General features: G+C 42.4%; 1 protein-coding gene across 1 annotated transcript; it reads left to right on the plus strand.

The window, feature by feature from the left end:
- The first annotated feature begins 306 nt into the window (after positions 1-306).
- LOC139379368 (protein Wnt-7b-like) lies at positions 307-12,484 on the plus strand. Its single transcript, XM_071122176.1, has 4 exons — positions 307-591; positions 1,839-2,065; positions 9,160-9,431; positions 12,005-12,484. The coding sequence occupies exons 1-4, from the start codon at positions 509-511 to the stop codon at positions 12,482-12,484; spliced, it is 1,062 nt and encodes a 353-aa protein (XP_070978277.1). The 5' UTR covers positions 307-508.
- Positions 12,485-16,036: the final 3,552 nt, after the last annotated feature.

The raw sequence follows: 16,036 nt of genomic DNA on the forward strand, positions 1-16,036 counted from the left end.
TACCTAACACCATAATAACAACAATATACATTCATAAAGCACATAGCATTTGAGACAGTATTGGTCACATGGATTAATTGATTGAAAAAATATATATAGTTGGGAGCTAAATAGGGAAGTCCCTTTTGGTTTTAACAGGGGGGTGGGCGGTATAGCACTGTCTGTCTCCCTCTGCCAATGATAAATCAGCGGCACATACCTGCTGTCCCGGAATCTAAAATCCACCCCATCAGTCTAGGAGGATAACCACATTAACACCACTGCCGTCAAGTGATGACCCGTCCAGTCTCCTCGTCCGAAGCCAACGCTACTACCGGGGGCTTGGAGCTGCATAGCACCAACGCTCCACGGACTGACTCCAAGAACTAGACGCGATTAACCCAAAGAATCGAACAGAGATTTGTTTGATACGAACTCCCAGGACTACTTATCTTCTAAAGGAATTATTTAACTAATTTCATTTTCCCCCTCACTCAAGAAAGCAGCGGCCGTTGTGTTCAATGACACCATGCTCATTGTCTCGTCCCGCAGTGCGTTGCTGTCCGTCTACTATCCCCAGATCTTCCTCATCCTCACCAGCGGTAGCTACCTGTAGGTTGGCATGTGCTTTTTACCCTTCTCTTCAACAGGTGCTTGTACAGCCATGTGATGGTGTGCATTTGTAAGATCTCTAAAAAAATGTATCGCTTATGCACTAATTTAATTAATTTGTTGATTGGGACATTTACGCACGTGGAAATTATAGAGCATATGTGGTTTATAATACATATGTGGTTTATAATTTCACTATAAAATGAACAACTGAAATAAACTTTTGGAACTTATATCTATTGTAAAATACTGGGGTTGATATTGGCCTTTACATGAAATTGTTGTTGTCAAACAATATCTGTTTGGTTTTGTGACTGAAAATAGAATATTAATAACAAAACTTATAAGAAAACCGCTTAACAATAATAAAAACGTTTAACGAATATTTAACATGTCTGAAGAGCTTCATTTAAACTTTGCTGACAAAATGTATTTTCCAACTAGCTTAAAAGTCTTAGTCAATGGAGAGGTTCACAATAACAGCTGCTACAACTTCCCAAACTGACAAATGACATTAAATAAATATTTTGATGGACTTATGAATGACTTATGTGGTATTCACAGTGTTCAATAAGTAAATTGACGAGATTCCCTGATCAGTAGGATTCACACATTGCAACATGACCATGTTCTCTACACACTATATTTGTAAAGCAACATATGGGAAAGAGCAACATGTCGCTGGATGACATCTTGTGTTCTTTAGACATAAAACTGTACAAGTTATTTCTTATTACATTAAAAGACCCGGGCCCTCACAGAAAATATGATTAGTGCAGATATTTATCATACTTGCACAGACAGACCTGACCAATACCTAAAACAACCCTAGTTGAGGTTCATGGCTTTATTTCAAATGTGGGCTGAAACGGCTATTAGCCAGAGTTAATTTGTTGTCTGTTCTTCATTGGCTAACCATTGTTTGCTTTTGTGCATTTTAAAACCTGATTCAATGACTTGAAGTAAATCTTACACACAGTGGACCTGGGTCAAGTTGCTTGGCTCAGATCTAAAAGGTCACAAACAATCTCAGTGACCTGTGAGCTTGTCTCGAACCAGCCGTGTGTCTTAAATCAGCTGTGTGTATTAAGTGCTCTATCTAGATTGTCAGCCAAACCAAAACCTGACTGATGTGAGGGAACACTGTAGCTCATGGGGGGACCTATAGAATCTGTAGCCACAATACAGTCCGTGCCCCGCCGACTCTATGCCTTGATGTTTAGCCATCTCCCTCTTCCCCCCCATAGGGCATTGTCCTCGGTGGTAGCGTTGGGTGCTAACATCATTTGCAACAAGATCCCTGGACTGGCCCCAAGGCAGCTTACCCTCTGCCAGAGCCGCCCGGACGCCATCATCATCATCGGCGAGGGTGCACAGCTGGGCATCAACGAATGCAAGTACCAGTTCCGCTATGGCCGCTGGAACTGCTCCGCCCTGGGCGAGAGGACCGTATTTGGACAAGAGCTGAGAGTAGGTCAGTCTACCTGCTGCAATGAGTCTAGTCAAACGCACATCACTTGTTAGGGGGTGCTGTGCCGAAGAAAACTTGTAGGGACAGTTTCCCGGATGCAGATTAACCCTAGTCCTGGACTAAAAACTATTTTTGATGGAGATTGCCCATTGAGCTTGCTTTTTAGTCCAGGACTAGGCTTAATCTGTGTCTGGGAAATCACCCTGGGGCTCCCGAGTGGCGCAGCGGTCTAAGGCACTGCATCTGTTGTATCACAACCGGCCGTGATTGGGAGTCCCATAGGGCGGCGCACAATTGGCCCAGCTTCAACCGGGTTAGGGTTTGGCCAAGGTAGGCCGGTTCATAGTAAATAAGAATTTGTTCTTAACCGACTTCCCTAGTTAAATAAAGGTGAAGATGAAGTAGGACCCGCAATGGTGTGGGTCCTACTTCATCATTACATTCTCTACAGTGTGGCTGCTCCACACTGAGAAGAATATAATGGTTTATAATGATGATGCAGTGATTGCACCAGAATGCCCACCAGACCAAGCATTGGCTAGAAATAGTGGAAAGCTAAGCATCTGATTGTGCCTTGGGGGCAGAGTGAGAAGTCACTGGCTTTTCCTGTGCCCCGATGAAAACGTATAGGTCTACTGTCAGTGACTAGTGCCTAACTCACAGTCCAACCAACGCTTTCCAAGGTGCATGACACAGAGGGTAAGCTGGATATACAGTGGGGCAAAAAAGTATTTAGTCAGCCACCAATTGTGCAAGTTCTCCCACTTAAAAATATGAGAGAGGCCTGTCATTTTCATCATAGGTACACTTCAACTATGACAGACAAAATGAGGAAAATAAATCCAGAAAATAGGATTTTGTAGGATTTTTTAGGAATTTATTTGCAAATGATTGTGGAAAATAAATATTTGGTCACCTACAAACAAGCAAGAGTTCTGGCTCTCACAGACCTGTAACTTCTTCTTTAAGAGGCTCCTCTGTCCTCCACTCGTTACCTGTATTAATGGCACCTGTTTGAACTTGTTATCAGTATAAAAGACACCTGTCCACAACCTCAAACAGTCACACTCCAAACTCCACTATGGCCAAGACCAAAGAGCTGTCAAAGGACACCAGAAACAAAATTGTAGACCTGCACCAGGCTGGGAAGACTGAATCTGCAATAGGTAAGCAGCTTGGTTTGAAGAAATCAACTGTGGGAGCAATTATTAGGAAATGGAAGACATACAAGACCACTGATAATCTCCCTCGATCTGGGGCTCCACGCAAGATCTCACCCCGTGGGGTCAAAATGATCACAAGAACGGTGAGCAAAAATCACAGAACCACACGGGGGGACCTAGTGAATGACCTGTAGAGAGCTGGGACCAAAGTAACAAAGCCTACCATCAGTAACACACTACGCCGAAAGGGACTCAAATCCTGCAGGGCCAGACGTGTCCCCCTGCTTAAGCCAGTACATGTCCAGGCCCATCTGAAGTTTGCTAGAGAGCATTTGGATGATCCAGAAGAATATTGGGATAATGTCATATGGTCAGATGAAACCAAAATATAACTTTTTGGTAAAAACTCAACTCGTCGTGTTTGGAGGACAAAGAATGCTGAGTTGCATCCAAAGAACACCATACCTACTGTGAATCATGGGGGTGGAAACATCATGCTTTGTGGCTGTTTTTCTGCAAAGGGACCAGGACGACTGATCCATGTAAAGGAAAGAATGAATGGGGCCATGTATCGTGAGATTTTGAGTGAAAACCTCCTTCCATCAGCAAGGGCATTGAAGATGAAACATGGCTGTGTCTTTCAGCATGACAATGATCCATAACACACCGCCCAGGCAATGAAGGAGTGGCTTTGTAAGAAGCATTTCAAGGTCCTGGAGTGGCCTAGCCAGTCTCCAGAGCTCAACCCCATAGAAAATCTTTGGAGGGAGTTGAAAGTCTGTGTTGCCCAGCAACAGCCCCAAAACATCACTGCTCTAGAGGAGATCTGCATGGAGGAATGGGCCAAAATACCAGCAACAGTGTGTGAAAACCTTGTGAAGACTTACAGAAAACGTTTGACCTCTGTCATTGCCAAAAAAGGGTATATAACAAAGTATTGAGATAAACTTTTGTTATTGACCAAATACTTATTTTCCACCAAAATTTGATAATAAATTCCTAAAAAATCCTACAATGTGATTTTCTGGATTGTTTTTCTCATTTTGTCTGTCATAGATGAAGTGTACCTGTGATGAAAATTACAGGCCTCTCTCATCTTTTTAAGTGGGAGAACTTGCACAATTGGTGGCTGACTAAATAATTTTTTGCCCCACTGTATAACAAATATGATCAGCCACTCTTACAGGAAAATTAACAGTCAATTAAAGTTGTTTCTGTTGAACTTTCTTTTTCTTCCCAATGGCTATGTTCAGGCCAGGGCACTGGTTACAGGAGAGGTTATGGTAGTTCAGAGCCATACGATTTGGTGAAGGTGGGAGCGATAGCTATCTTCATGGCCAGTTTGGTTGTTGTAGTGAGTGTGGTGCTACTCCTGCAATAGAAGCAACGATGGGAGGTTCACAAACTCACAAACTCGTATAGTGAAGAGTGAAGCTCTACATTTAGTGAAACTACTTCAGTGAGAGTACTTCCAGTGAGAGTACTATTCTTTCACCATCATCCTTCTTCAATAACCACAGTGAATACCGTACTTTGACTCCTTAATATTAGAATACGGGAACAATTGAAACTTGAAGCCGTGTTGCTAGTGCTCTGAAGGGGTTTCAATCCTACAACAGTCTGTCCTACATGTGACCTCGTTATATAGAAGTCTGTCCTGCCTCTGGGCTTGAGTTTGGTTTGTGACATTCATTCTTACAACACTGACTGTCTTAAATACACTAGGTCTGTATTAATTATTGTGTGAAAATTAACCAGAATGTCCTTAGAAGTGCAACCTCTCATAACTATCTATATTCATACTCTCTAAACATTGCTCTGATCTGGATTTAGTCAGAATTCCCCTATTCTTTTATTTCCCACAGCACACTAGTCATATTGGTCTTAATACGGGCTGGGCTGTCTTATATGAATTGTCTATCAGTCAGAAATGTTTTGTTGCAGTCTCGCTGTGGTTTGGGAACTGTGTTTAATCCAACAGCTCTGGGAACAATCACTCCTCTCACAGACAGGCGGACCACTGGATCCAGGATCCATTTAGTTATTTTGTTAGAGGAAAGGAAATGTATCTATTCCTCTGTTCACCATGGTGTGTTAGGGTTATGGTGTGTTAGGGGGTTAAATGGGACACTCAGCTTGTCCCGCTACTGACTGTATATGTTGGGAGAGATTGATATGACAAGAACTCTGACGATCTACTGGAAAGTTATGGTAGGACTCATCTCTTGGGTTGTTGTTGGTAGTGATGAGATGTTGGATTGGTCATTCAAAGGGCCTGGACAGGCATATCCTATGGTCAGTTGATCCATTTGAGTTCATGCATGTGTAAAGGAGTCACGTTTAAAAAATATATATATATTTCACCATTATTTAACCAGGTAGGTCAGTTGAGAACATGTTCTCATTTACAACTGCAACCTGGCCAAGATAAAGCAAAGTAGTGCGACAAAAACAACACAGAGTTACACATGGGATAAACAAACGTACAGTCAATAACGCAATAGAAAAATCTGTATACAGGAAATCCAGGAGGTAAGGCAATAAATAGGCCAATCGTGGTGAAGTAATTACAATTTAGCAATTTACACTGGAGTGTTATGTGCAGATGAGGATGTGCAAGTAGAAATACTGGTGTGCAAAATAGCAGAAAAACAAATATGGGGATGAGGTAGGTAGTTGGTTGGATGGGCTATGTACAGCTGCGGCGATCGGTAAGCTGCTCTGACAGCTGACGCTTAAAGTTAGTGAGAGAGATATGTCTCCAAGTGATTTTTGCAATTCGTTCCAGTCATTGTCAGGAGAGAACTGAAAGGAAAGGCAGCCAATGGAGGTATTGGCTTTGGGGATGACCAGTGAAATATACTGGAGCGTGTGCTATGGGTGGGCGTTGCTATGGTGACCAGTGAGCTGAGATAAGGCGGAGCTATACCTAGGAAAGACTTATAGATGACCTGGAGCAAGTGGGTTTGGTGACGAATATGTAGCGAGGACAAGCCAACGAGAGCATACAGGTCACAGTGGTGTGCAGTATATGGGGATTTGGTGACAAAACGGATGGCACTGTGATAGACTGCATCCAATTTGCTGAGTAGAGTGTTGGAGGATCATTTGTAAATGACATCGCCGAAGTCAAGGATCGGTAGGATAGTCCGTTTTACGAGGGTAAGTTTGGCAGCATGAGTGAAGGAGGCTTTGTTGCGAAAAACAAAGCCAATTCTAGATTTAACTTTGGATTGGAGATGCTTAATGTGAGTCTGGAAGGAGAGTTTATAGTCAAGCCAGACACCTAGGTATTTATAGTTGTCCACATATTCTGACATAAATCAGAACCGTCCAGAGTAGTGATGCTAGTCGGGAGGGCAGGTGCGGGCAGCGATCGGTTGAAGAGCATGCATTCCGTTTGACTTGCATTTAAGAGCAGTTGGAGGACACGGAAGGAGTGTTGTATGGTGTTGAAGCTCGATTGGAGGTTTGTTAACACAGTGTCCAAAGATGGGCCAGATGTGTACAGAATGGTGTCGTCTGTGTAGAGGTGGATCAAATAATCACCCGCAGCAAGAGCGACATCATTGATATATACAGAGAAAAGAGTCGGCCCGAGAATTGAACCCTATGGCACCCCTATAGAGACTGCCAGAGGTCTGGACAACAGGCCCTCCGATTTGACACTGAACTCTATCTGAGAAGTAGTTAGTGAACCAGGCGAGGCAGTCATTAGAGAAACCAAATCTGTTGAGTCTGCCAATAAGAATACGGTGATTGACAGAGTCGAAAGCCTTGGCCAGGTCGATGATCGTTTAGGACCTTGAGTGTGGCTGAGGTGCACCCCAGAACAGCTCGGAAACCAGATTGCATAGCGGAGAAGGTAAGGTGGGATTCGATGTGATTGACCTGCAAGGACAGAGAACATATAACTAACTATTGAGTGAGATCAGGTTTCTGTCTTGACCACTAATCAAAGTAATCTACAGCAGTTAGAATACCAACAACAATGGAACCAAGCATGCATTACTCTATAATGAAAACTAATTTATATGCTGGGGATGACGTTTGGCAGCTCGAGGAAAACATTCACTATTCTACATTTACTGAAAGGTCTGGTTCTCTGGTTCGGACTGATGAGAGAATACTTCAGAGTTAGTTTAAAGTTATGGATCAGGGAGCCACAGAGCTAATGGGATCTATGAGTGAGTTTGTTAGGTTGGAGAGAAGCCACCCCATTGCCTTCCACTAGACGCCATGCATTAATACTCAGGTTGTTGAGGAGAATGGAAGCCAACATAGTATCTTGATTGAGGCGGGAAATATCCTATTACAAGGACAACGCAATAGTAATGTTATATACAGTAATTCATTTCCTTTCCATGAGGTAAATGTTAATGTGTTTGTTCTGAAATGGAAAGCTTGCCATTTGTAAAGGCTCTTACGGGTATTTATCGTTGCTCTGACGGTGTAGTTTGACAGATTGATCAATGGTATAGCAGATGTGAGAATGTATCATGTGGTTGTGGGTCTACAACTCATAAGTTACCACCACCAGATACAAAAATAATGAGTAATGTTCACTTAAGATTTATCTGGCATCTTTAAGTGGATTTGTGTGTTTATTAACTTCTTATAAATCATTTTCAAGACGTTATGCTACATCCATAAACAACTTGTCTAGAGTGAAGGTAGTGAGCTCAATAACACTACATTGTGAGCTATAGAATGACATGTGTTGGCTGAAACAGAAACCAACTGGCACACATTAAGTGCACTTATAGATAGGATAATCTACGCTGAATAAAAACAGAAACGTAACATGTAAATTGTTGGTCCCATGAGCTGAAATAAAAGATCCCAGAATTTTTCCATACGCTAAAAATATTATTTCTCTCAAATTTTGTGCACAAATTTGTTTACATCCCTGATAGTGAGCATTTCTCTTTTGCTAAAATAATCCATCCACCTGACATGTGTGGCATATCAAGCTGATTAAATAACATGATCATTACACAGGTGCAACTTTTGCAGGGGACAATAAAAGGCCACTCTAAAATGTGCAGTTTTGTCAGTCAACACAATGACACAGATGGCTCCAGTTTAGAGGGAGCGTGCAATTGGTATGCTGACTGCAGGAATGTCCACCAGAGCTATTGCCAGAGAATTTAATGTTAATTTCTCTACCATGACTCACCTCCAATGTAATTTTAGAGAATTTAGTATGGGCAGGCATAAGCTACGGACAACGAACACAATTGTATTTTACTGATGGTCATTTCAATGCACAGAGATACCGTGATGAGATCCATGCCATTCATCCGCCGCCACACCAGATACTGACTGGTATTCTGATCCACGCCCCTACCTTTTTTTTAAGGTATCTGTGACCAACAGACACATCTGTATTCCCAATCATTTGAAATACATAGATTAGGGCCTATTGAATTTATTTCAATTGACTGATTTTCTTATATGAACTTCAACTCTAATTGTTGCATGTTGCGTTTATATTTTTGTTCAGTATATATACTCTATAATACTATAGTACATACAGTAGTTTTTACTGTATCTGCTGTACAGACACAGATACATTAAGGCTCCTCTGGTAACCAACAGATGTCACTTTGGTTTTATCAGTGGAGTCTTACCCAGCCCGCTTGTTAAAAATTAGGGCTGGGTAAGAGTCCAGTAGACAGAGACTATCAAATAAGGAATGGTAGGTATTTATTAGCCTGTAATAGCTTAATTACATTACACTAGTTTAAGGCCGAACTGCAGTCAGGTCACCCAGTAATGTAAATTGTGTTGTAGTGGGCTACAAGCCTTTCATTAGGCCACAACATAAAATACTGTACTATACTGTAACAAACTCATACTATGTACTGTATTGCACTACCACTTACATAGGACTAGTGCAAGGTAACTCTTTGCCCCTCTCTCTCTCTCCAGGTAGCCGAGAGGCGGCTTTCACCTATGCCATCACGGCGGCTGGCGTGGCACATTCGGTGACAGCAGCGTGTAGTCAGGGCAACCTGAGCCAGTGTGGCTGCGACTGGGAGAAGCAGGGCTACCATGACCAGGAGGAGGGCTGGAAGTGGGGAGGCTGCTCGGCCAACATCAAGTACGGCGTGGAGGTCTCCATACGCTTCGTAGATGCCCGAGAGATCAAGAAGAACGCCCGACGTCTGATGAACCTGCATAATAATGAGGCAGGACGAAAGGTAAAGTGACTGACACTGCTTGTCTTGTTGTCTGGGGTTTTAACACACCTAACAAAAATGTAGTTGTTTCTGTAGAGATCTAGAATAGAAGACAATAGAACATAATGCAACTCCATCAGAAAAGTATACTGAACAAAAATATAAATGTTTCATGAGCTGAAATAAACAATCTCAGAAATGTTCAATACACACAAAGTGTAATTCTCTCAAATTTTGTGCACAGATTTGTTCACAACCCTCTTAGTGAGCATTTCTCAGTTGCCAAGATACTCCATCCACCTGACAGGTATGGCATATTGAGAAGCTGATTAAACAGCATGATCATTATACAGGTGAACCTTGTGCTGGAGACAATAAAAGGCCACTCTAAAATGTACAGTTTTGTCACACAACACAATGCCACAGTTTTGAAGGAGGGTGCAATTGGCATGCTGGCTGCAGGAATGTCCACCAGAGCTGTTGCCAGTAATTTTAATTTCTCTACCATAAGCTGCCTCCTATGTCATTTTAGAATTTAGAATTTGGCAGTACGTCCAACCACGCCAGCCCAGGACCTACACATCCAGCTTCTTCACCTGCGGGATCATCTGAGACCATCCAACTGGACAGCTCTGTTAAAATTGTGGGTTTGCACAACCAAATAATTTCTGCACAAACTGTCAGAAACCGTCTAAGGGAAGCTCATCTGTTTGCCATATGCCATATGCCATATGAACTGCAACCAGGTTCCTAATAAAAAGACATCCCATGGAAAATCCTTTGACCTCCATTTTTTCCCCCCTGGACGGTTTGTCCTCTGGGTTTTGCCTGCCAAATCAGTTCTGTTATACTCACAGACATTATTTTAACAGTTTTAGAAACGTTAATGTTTTCTATCCAAATCTACCAATTATATGCAAATCCTAGCTTCTGGGCCTGAGTAACAGGCAGTTTACTTTGGGCATGCTTTTCATCCGGATGTCAAAATACTGCACCCTACCCAAGAGAGGTTAAAGAGTGGGACAACAATCCACACGACACAATCAACAGCCTGATCAACTCAATGCGAAGGAGATGTCACGCCAGATACTGACTGGTTTTCTGATCCACACTCCTACCTTTTTTATAAAGGTATCTGTGACGAACAGATGCATATCTGTATTCAGAGTCATGTAAAATCTATAGATTAGGGCCTAATCTATTTATTTCAATTGACTGATTTCTTTAAATTATCTTAACTCAGTAAAATCTTTGAAATTGTTGCTTGCTGCATTTATATATTTTTCAGTATAAATATAAGTTCAGCGGAGACAGCATCGCTGTGCTAAATTATGCTATACTAGTTTAAAACAGAGGGTTTCAGAATGTGTGTGTGTGAGCCATGTGTGTGCCTGCCATGTGTCGTTGTGTGCGTGAGCATGCCCGTGTGTGTGTGACCGGCTGCCAAATGGAGGCCTGCCATAACCCTGCAGTCCCATTCATTGAATTACAGAGCATTAAGTCAGGATACAGGATATTATTGCAAAGTCTCTCTCTCTTCCTCTCTCAGTGGCAGCTCGCAAAACCATGCTGCTGCACCACTGCACACACTGAACAAACCTAATCAAGAGCCAATTCCCCTAACTTGATAGCAGGGCAGATCAAGAGCAACAGGCTTGATACACTGATACACTCGTACATGATAGGCAAGTAGGCTACAGTACTGGCCACCCAGTTAGAAGTTTTACTTTAATTCCTATAGACAATGTATCTAAGCAACACTGATAGATATTGCTTTGTGTTAGAAGTTGCTATCATTTTTGGGTGAACATTGGGCTACATAAACATTTCCGATTTGGTCAAAACTACATAACTCAACCCTAAATGGTAAACTGTCATCTGTCAAATGTGTCCGCTGAATATATCTGTGAGGCATCAAAACTTAAATTGCACATGAAACCTCAGTACAATGTTATACATGTTCTGGTTACATGAGAGTTCTGGTTGTTCATTCTGTCCATTGTGGTCTTCAGGAAGGTGAAGTTAGTAAGAGAATAGAGGCTTGAACCTGGCATCACTGTCCAGTTGGGGGATTTGAAATATGTACTCCATATGGACTTTAGGTTATATTGCAAGGGATGCCCTTAGTTAATAGACTTGTAATGTATTGTAGAATTGTTGAATTAATTGGAAAATACAATTTGTGGATATGTGGGCTGGCCTAAACCTTTTCATGCAAATCTCCAATTCACATCACTGTGAATTAAGTAGTTAAGATGTAACACTTAAGAGTGTGCTTTTGAACTCTAACAATGGCAGCATATGACTAACTAGCCTGATCCACCATCCTGACCGCTGGGCTCGGTATGTTTCACTTCACGTAATCACCTTATTTGTGTAGAGAAACAGAATGTAAGCTTGTGAGATCAGGATGGTTGAACTAGTTAATAACCATCAATGACAACAAATGACTCTCAAACACTTTAAGCTACCTACACACAACTATTCAACATTTGGGACATGCCAACTCTTTCTCAAAGCATGTATCTAGCCCTCAGGTCTTGTCAAAACTTTTCCAAACCCTGTATCCAACCCTCTTCTCTCCTTTCCCTCAGATCCTGGAGGAGCATATGAAGCTGGAGTGTAAGTGTCACGGAATGTCGGGCTCCTGCACAACTAAGACCTGCTGGACCACCCTACCCAAGTTCCGGGAGATCGGCTACATCCTGAAAGAGCGCTATGGCGAGGCGGTCCAAGTCGAACCGGTCCGGGCCTCGCGTCTCCGTCAACCCTCCTTCCTGCGTCTGAAGGAGTCACGGGGGTACCAGAAACCCACGGACACAGATTTGGTATACCTGGAGAGGTCTCCTAACTACTGCGAGGAGGACACGGCGACAGGGAGCACAGGGACGCGGGGGAGGCTGTGTAACCACACGTCACCCCATACCGACGGCTGCAATCTGATGTGTTGTGGTAGAAGCCACAACACCCACCAGTACACCCGCGTGTGGCAGTGCAACTGCAAGTTCCAGTGGTGCTGTTTTGTGAAGTGTAACACGTGCAGTGAGCGGTCTGAGGTGTTCACCTGCAAATGATTGATGGATGGATGGAGGAGGGGGACGGAGAGAGCTGGGAAAAGGGACAAGGGACAGGGCAAGGCCATGAGAGAGGATACAAGGAAAGGAAAAAAGGATGTGGGGAAGAACTCTTCAGGATATACTCTACAGTGGACTTGGAAATTGTTAGATTCTTCATGACTTCATTTTGCACATTGGACATCCTATTTCATTTGAAAAACAAAGATTAAATGAACTAAAATGACTTTGAGAGAAAGTACTTTGAGAAGTAGGCAAATAATGTTTTCTTCTCATGCGCTGACTGGAAAACTGTGATGCAGATATACTATGTGTTGCAGGATATTGATGAAGTCAAAGGATTGTGGTTGTTCATTTTTATGTCTCCAACCAAGCAAATCTGTTATTGGAAGCATTGTGGACCCAAACTTTATCAAGTGCAGTTTTCACCTCCTCGGTAACACTGCTCAAAAGAGCTCAATAATCTCTTGACATCTGAAATGGGGGAGAAGAAAAACTAACCAACTGACAAAATAACAACCTCAAACTGGAAACGGGACATCAGCAAAATGCCTTTTGACGGCGATGCGAGATGGACGGAGAGAGAGAGGAGCATGGTTTCAATATCCAATCACACTGTAATTACAGTGCCTTCAGAAACTATTCACACTCCTTGACTTTTTCCACATTTTGTGGTGTTATAAAGTGGGATTCAAATGGATTTGTCATTTATTGTCAACGATATATGCAAAATACTCTGTCAAAGTAGAAGAAAAATTCTAACATTTGTAGAAAATTTATGAAAAATAAAACACTAATACATCTTGATTAGTTAAGTACTCCCCAGTCCTTAACGATTACAAGCATACCCATAACATGATGCAGCCACCACTATGCTTGAAAATATGGAGAGGTGTACTCGTAATGAGTTGTTTTGGATTTGCCCCAAACATAACACTTTGTATTCGGGACAAAAAGTTAATTGCTTTACTGCAAAAAATGTGGCATCACTTTAGTGCCTTATTGCAAACAGGATGCATGTTTTGGAATATTTGTATTTTTGTACAGGCTTCCTTCTTTCCACTCTGTCAATTAGGTTAGTAATTGTAGAGTAACTACAATGTTGTTGATCCATCCTCAGTGTTCTCCTATCACAGCCATTAAACTCTGTAACTGTTTTAATGGTGAAATCCCGGAGCAGTGTCCTTCCTATCCGGCAACGGAGTTAAGAACGACGCCTGTATCTTTGTAGTGACTGGGTGCATTGATACACCGTCCAAAGTGTAATTAATAACTTCACCACGCTCAAAGGGATATTTAATGTTTGCTTTCTAAATTTTGACCCATCTACCAATGCCCTTCGTTGGGAGGCATTGAAACAACTATTTTCTTTGTGGGTGAATCTGTGTTTGAAATTCACTGCTCAACTGAGGAACCTTACAGATAATCGTGTGTGTGGGGTACAGAGATGACGCAGTTAAACTTGTGACTTGTTAAGCAAACTTTTATTCCTAAACGTATTTAGGCTTGCCATAGCAAAGGGGTTGAATACCTATTGAATCAAGACATTTCAGCTTTTCATTTTTATTGATTTGTAAAACATTTCCAAAAACATAATTCCACTTTGACATTATGGGGTACTGTGTGTAAGCCAGTGACAACATCTCAATTGAATCCATTTTAAATTCAGGCTGTAACACAAAATGTGGAAAAGGTCAAGGGGTGTGAACTTTCTGAAGGCACTGTTTGAACACTGAAAATAAATAATTGATTTATGTTAAGATACCTTCAAACTAAATGTCTTAAGCTCAGCAAAAAAATAAATGTCCCTTTTTTAGGGCCCTGTCTTTCAAAGATAATTTGTAAAAATCAAAATATCTTCAAAGATATTCATTGTAAAGGGTTTATACACTGTTTCCCATGCTTTTTCAATGAACCATAAATGATCAATGAACATGCACCTGTGGAACGGTCGTTAAGACACTAACAGCTTACAGACGGTAGGCAATTAAGGTCACAGTTATGAAAACTTAGTACATTAAAGAGGCCATTCTACTGACTCTGAAAAACACCAAAAGAAAGATGCCCAGGGTCCCTGCTCATCTGCGTGAATGTGCCTTAGGCATGCTGCAAGGAGGCATGAGGACTGCAGCTGTGGCTAGTGCCATAAATTGCAATGTCCGTACTATGTGACGCCTAAGACAGCGCTACAGAGAGACAGGACGGACAGCTGATCCGTCCTCGCAGTGGCAGACCACGTGTATCAACACCTGCACAGCATCGGTACATCTGAACATCACACCTGCGGGACAGGTACAGCAATTGCCCAAGTTACACCAGGAAAACACAATCACTCCATCAGTGTTCAGACTATCCGCAAAAGGCTGAGAGAGGCTGGATTGAGGGCTTGTAGGCCTGTTGTAAGGCAGGTCCTCACCAGACATCACTGGCAACAATGTCGCCTATGGGCACAAACCCACCATCGCTAGACCAGACAGGACTGGCAAAAAGTGCTCTTCACTGACGAGACGCGGTTTTGTCTCACCAGGGGTGATGGTCGGATTCGCATTTATCATCTAAGGAATGAGCGTTACACTGAGGCCTGTACTCTGGAGCAGGATCGATATGGAGGTAGTCTGAGGCGGTGTGTCACAGCATCATCGGACTGAGCTTGTTGTCATTGCAGGCAATCTCAACGCTGTGTGTTACAGGGAAGGCATCCTCCTCCCTCATGTGGTACCCTTCCTGCAGGCTCATCCTGACATGACCCTCCATCCAGCATGACAATGCCACCAGCCATACTGCTTGTTCTGTGTGTGATTTCCTGCAAGACAGGAATGTCAGTGTTCTGCCATGGCCAGCGAAGAGCCCGAATCTCAATCCCATTAAGCACGTCTGGGACCTGTTGGATCAGAGGGTGAGGGCTAGAGCCATTCCCCCCAGAAATGCCCGGGAACTTGCAGGTGCCTTGGTGGAAGAGTGTGGTAACATCTCACAGCAAGAACTGGAAAATCTGGTGCAGTCCATGAGGAGGAGATGCACTGCAGTACTTAATGCAGCTGGTGGCCACACCAGATACTGACTGTTACTTTTGATTTTGACCACCCCTTTGTTCAGGGACACATTATTCAATTTCTGTTAGTCATATGTCTGTGGAACTTGTTCAGTTTATGTCTGTTATTGAATCTTGTTATGTTCATACAATATTTACATGTCAAGTTTGCTGAAAATAAACGCAGTTGACAGTGAGAGGACGTTTCTTTTTTTGCTGAGTTTAGTCATTTTTGGAGTGGTTAAAAAAGTACTCAATTCTCATACGAGTAAAAGTAAAGATACCTTAAGTGAAAGTCATCCAGTAAAATACTACTTCAGTGAAAGCCTAAAAGTATTTGGTTTTAAATAATGTATACTTGAGTATCACAAGTAAATGTAGTTACAGATAGCCAGGGTCACACCCCAACACTCAGACATAATTTAAAAACAAAGCATCTGTGTTTAGTGATTCCGCCAGATCAGAGGCAGTATGACTGGGGATGTTCTCTTGATAAGTGTGTGAATTGGACCATTTTCTGT

Source organism: Oncorhynchus clarkii, chromosome 21, assembly GCF_045791955.1.
Source record: "Oncorhynchus clarkii lewisi isolate Uvic-CL-2024 chromosome 21, UVic_Ocla_1.0, whole genome shotgun sequence".
Lineage (NCBI taxonomy): Eukaryota > Metazoa > Chordata > Actinopteri > Salmoniformes > Salmonidae > Oncorhynchus > Oncorhynchus clarkii.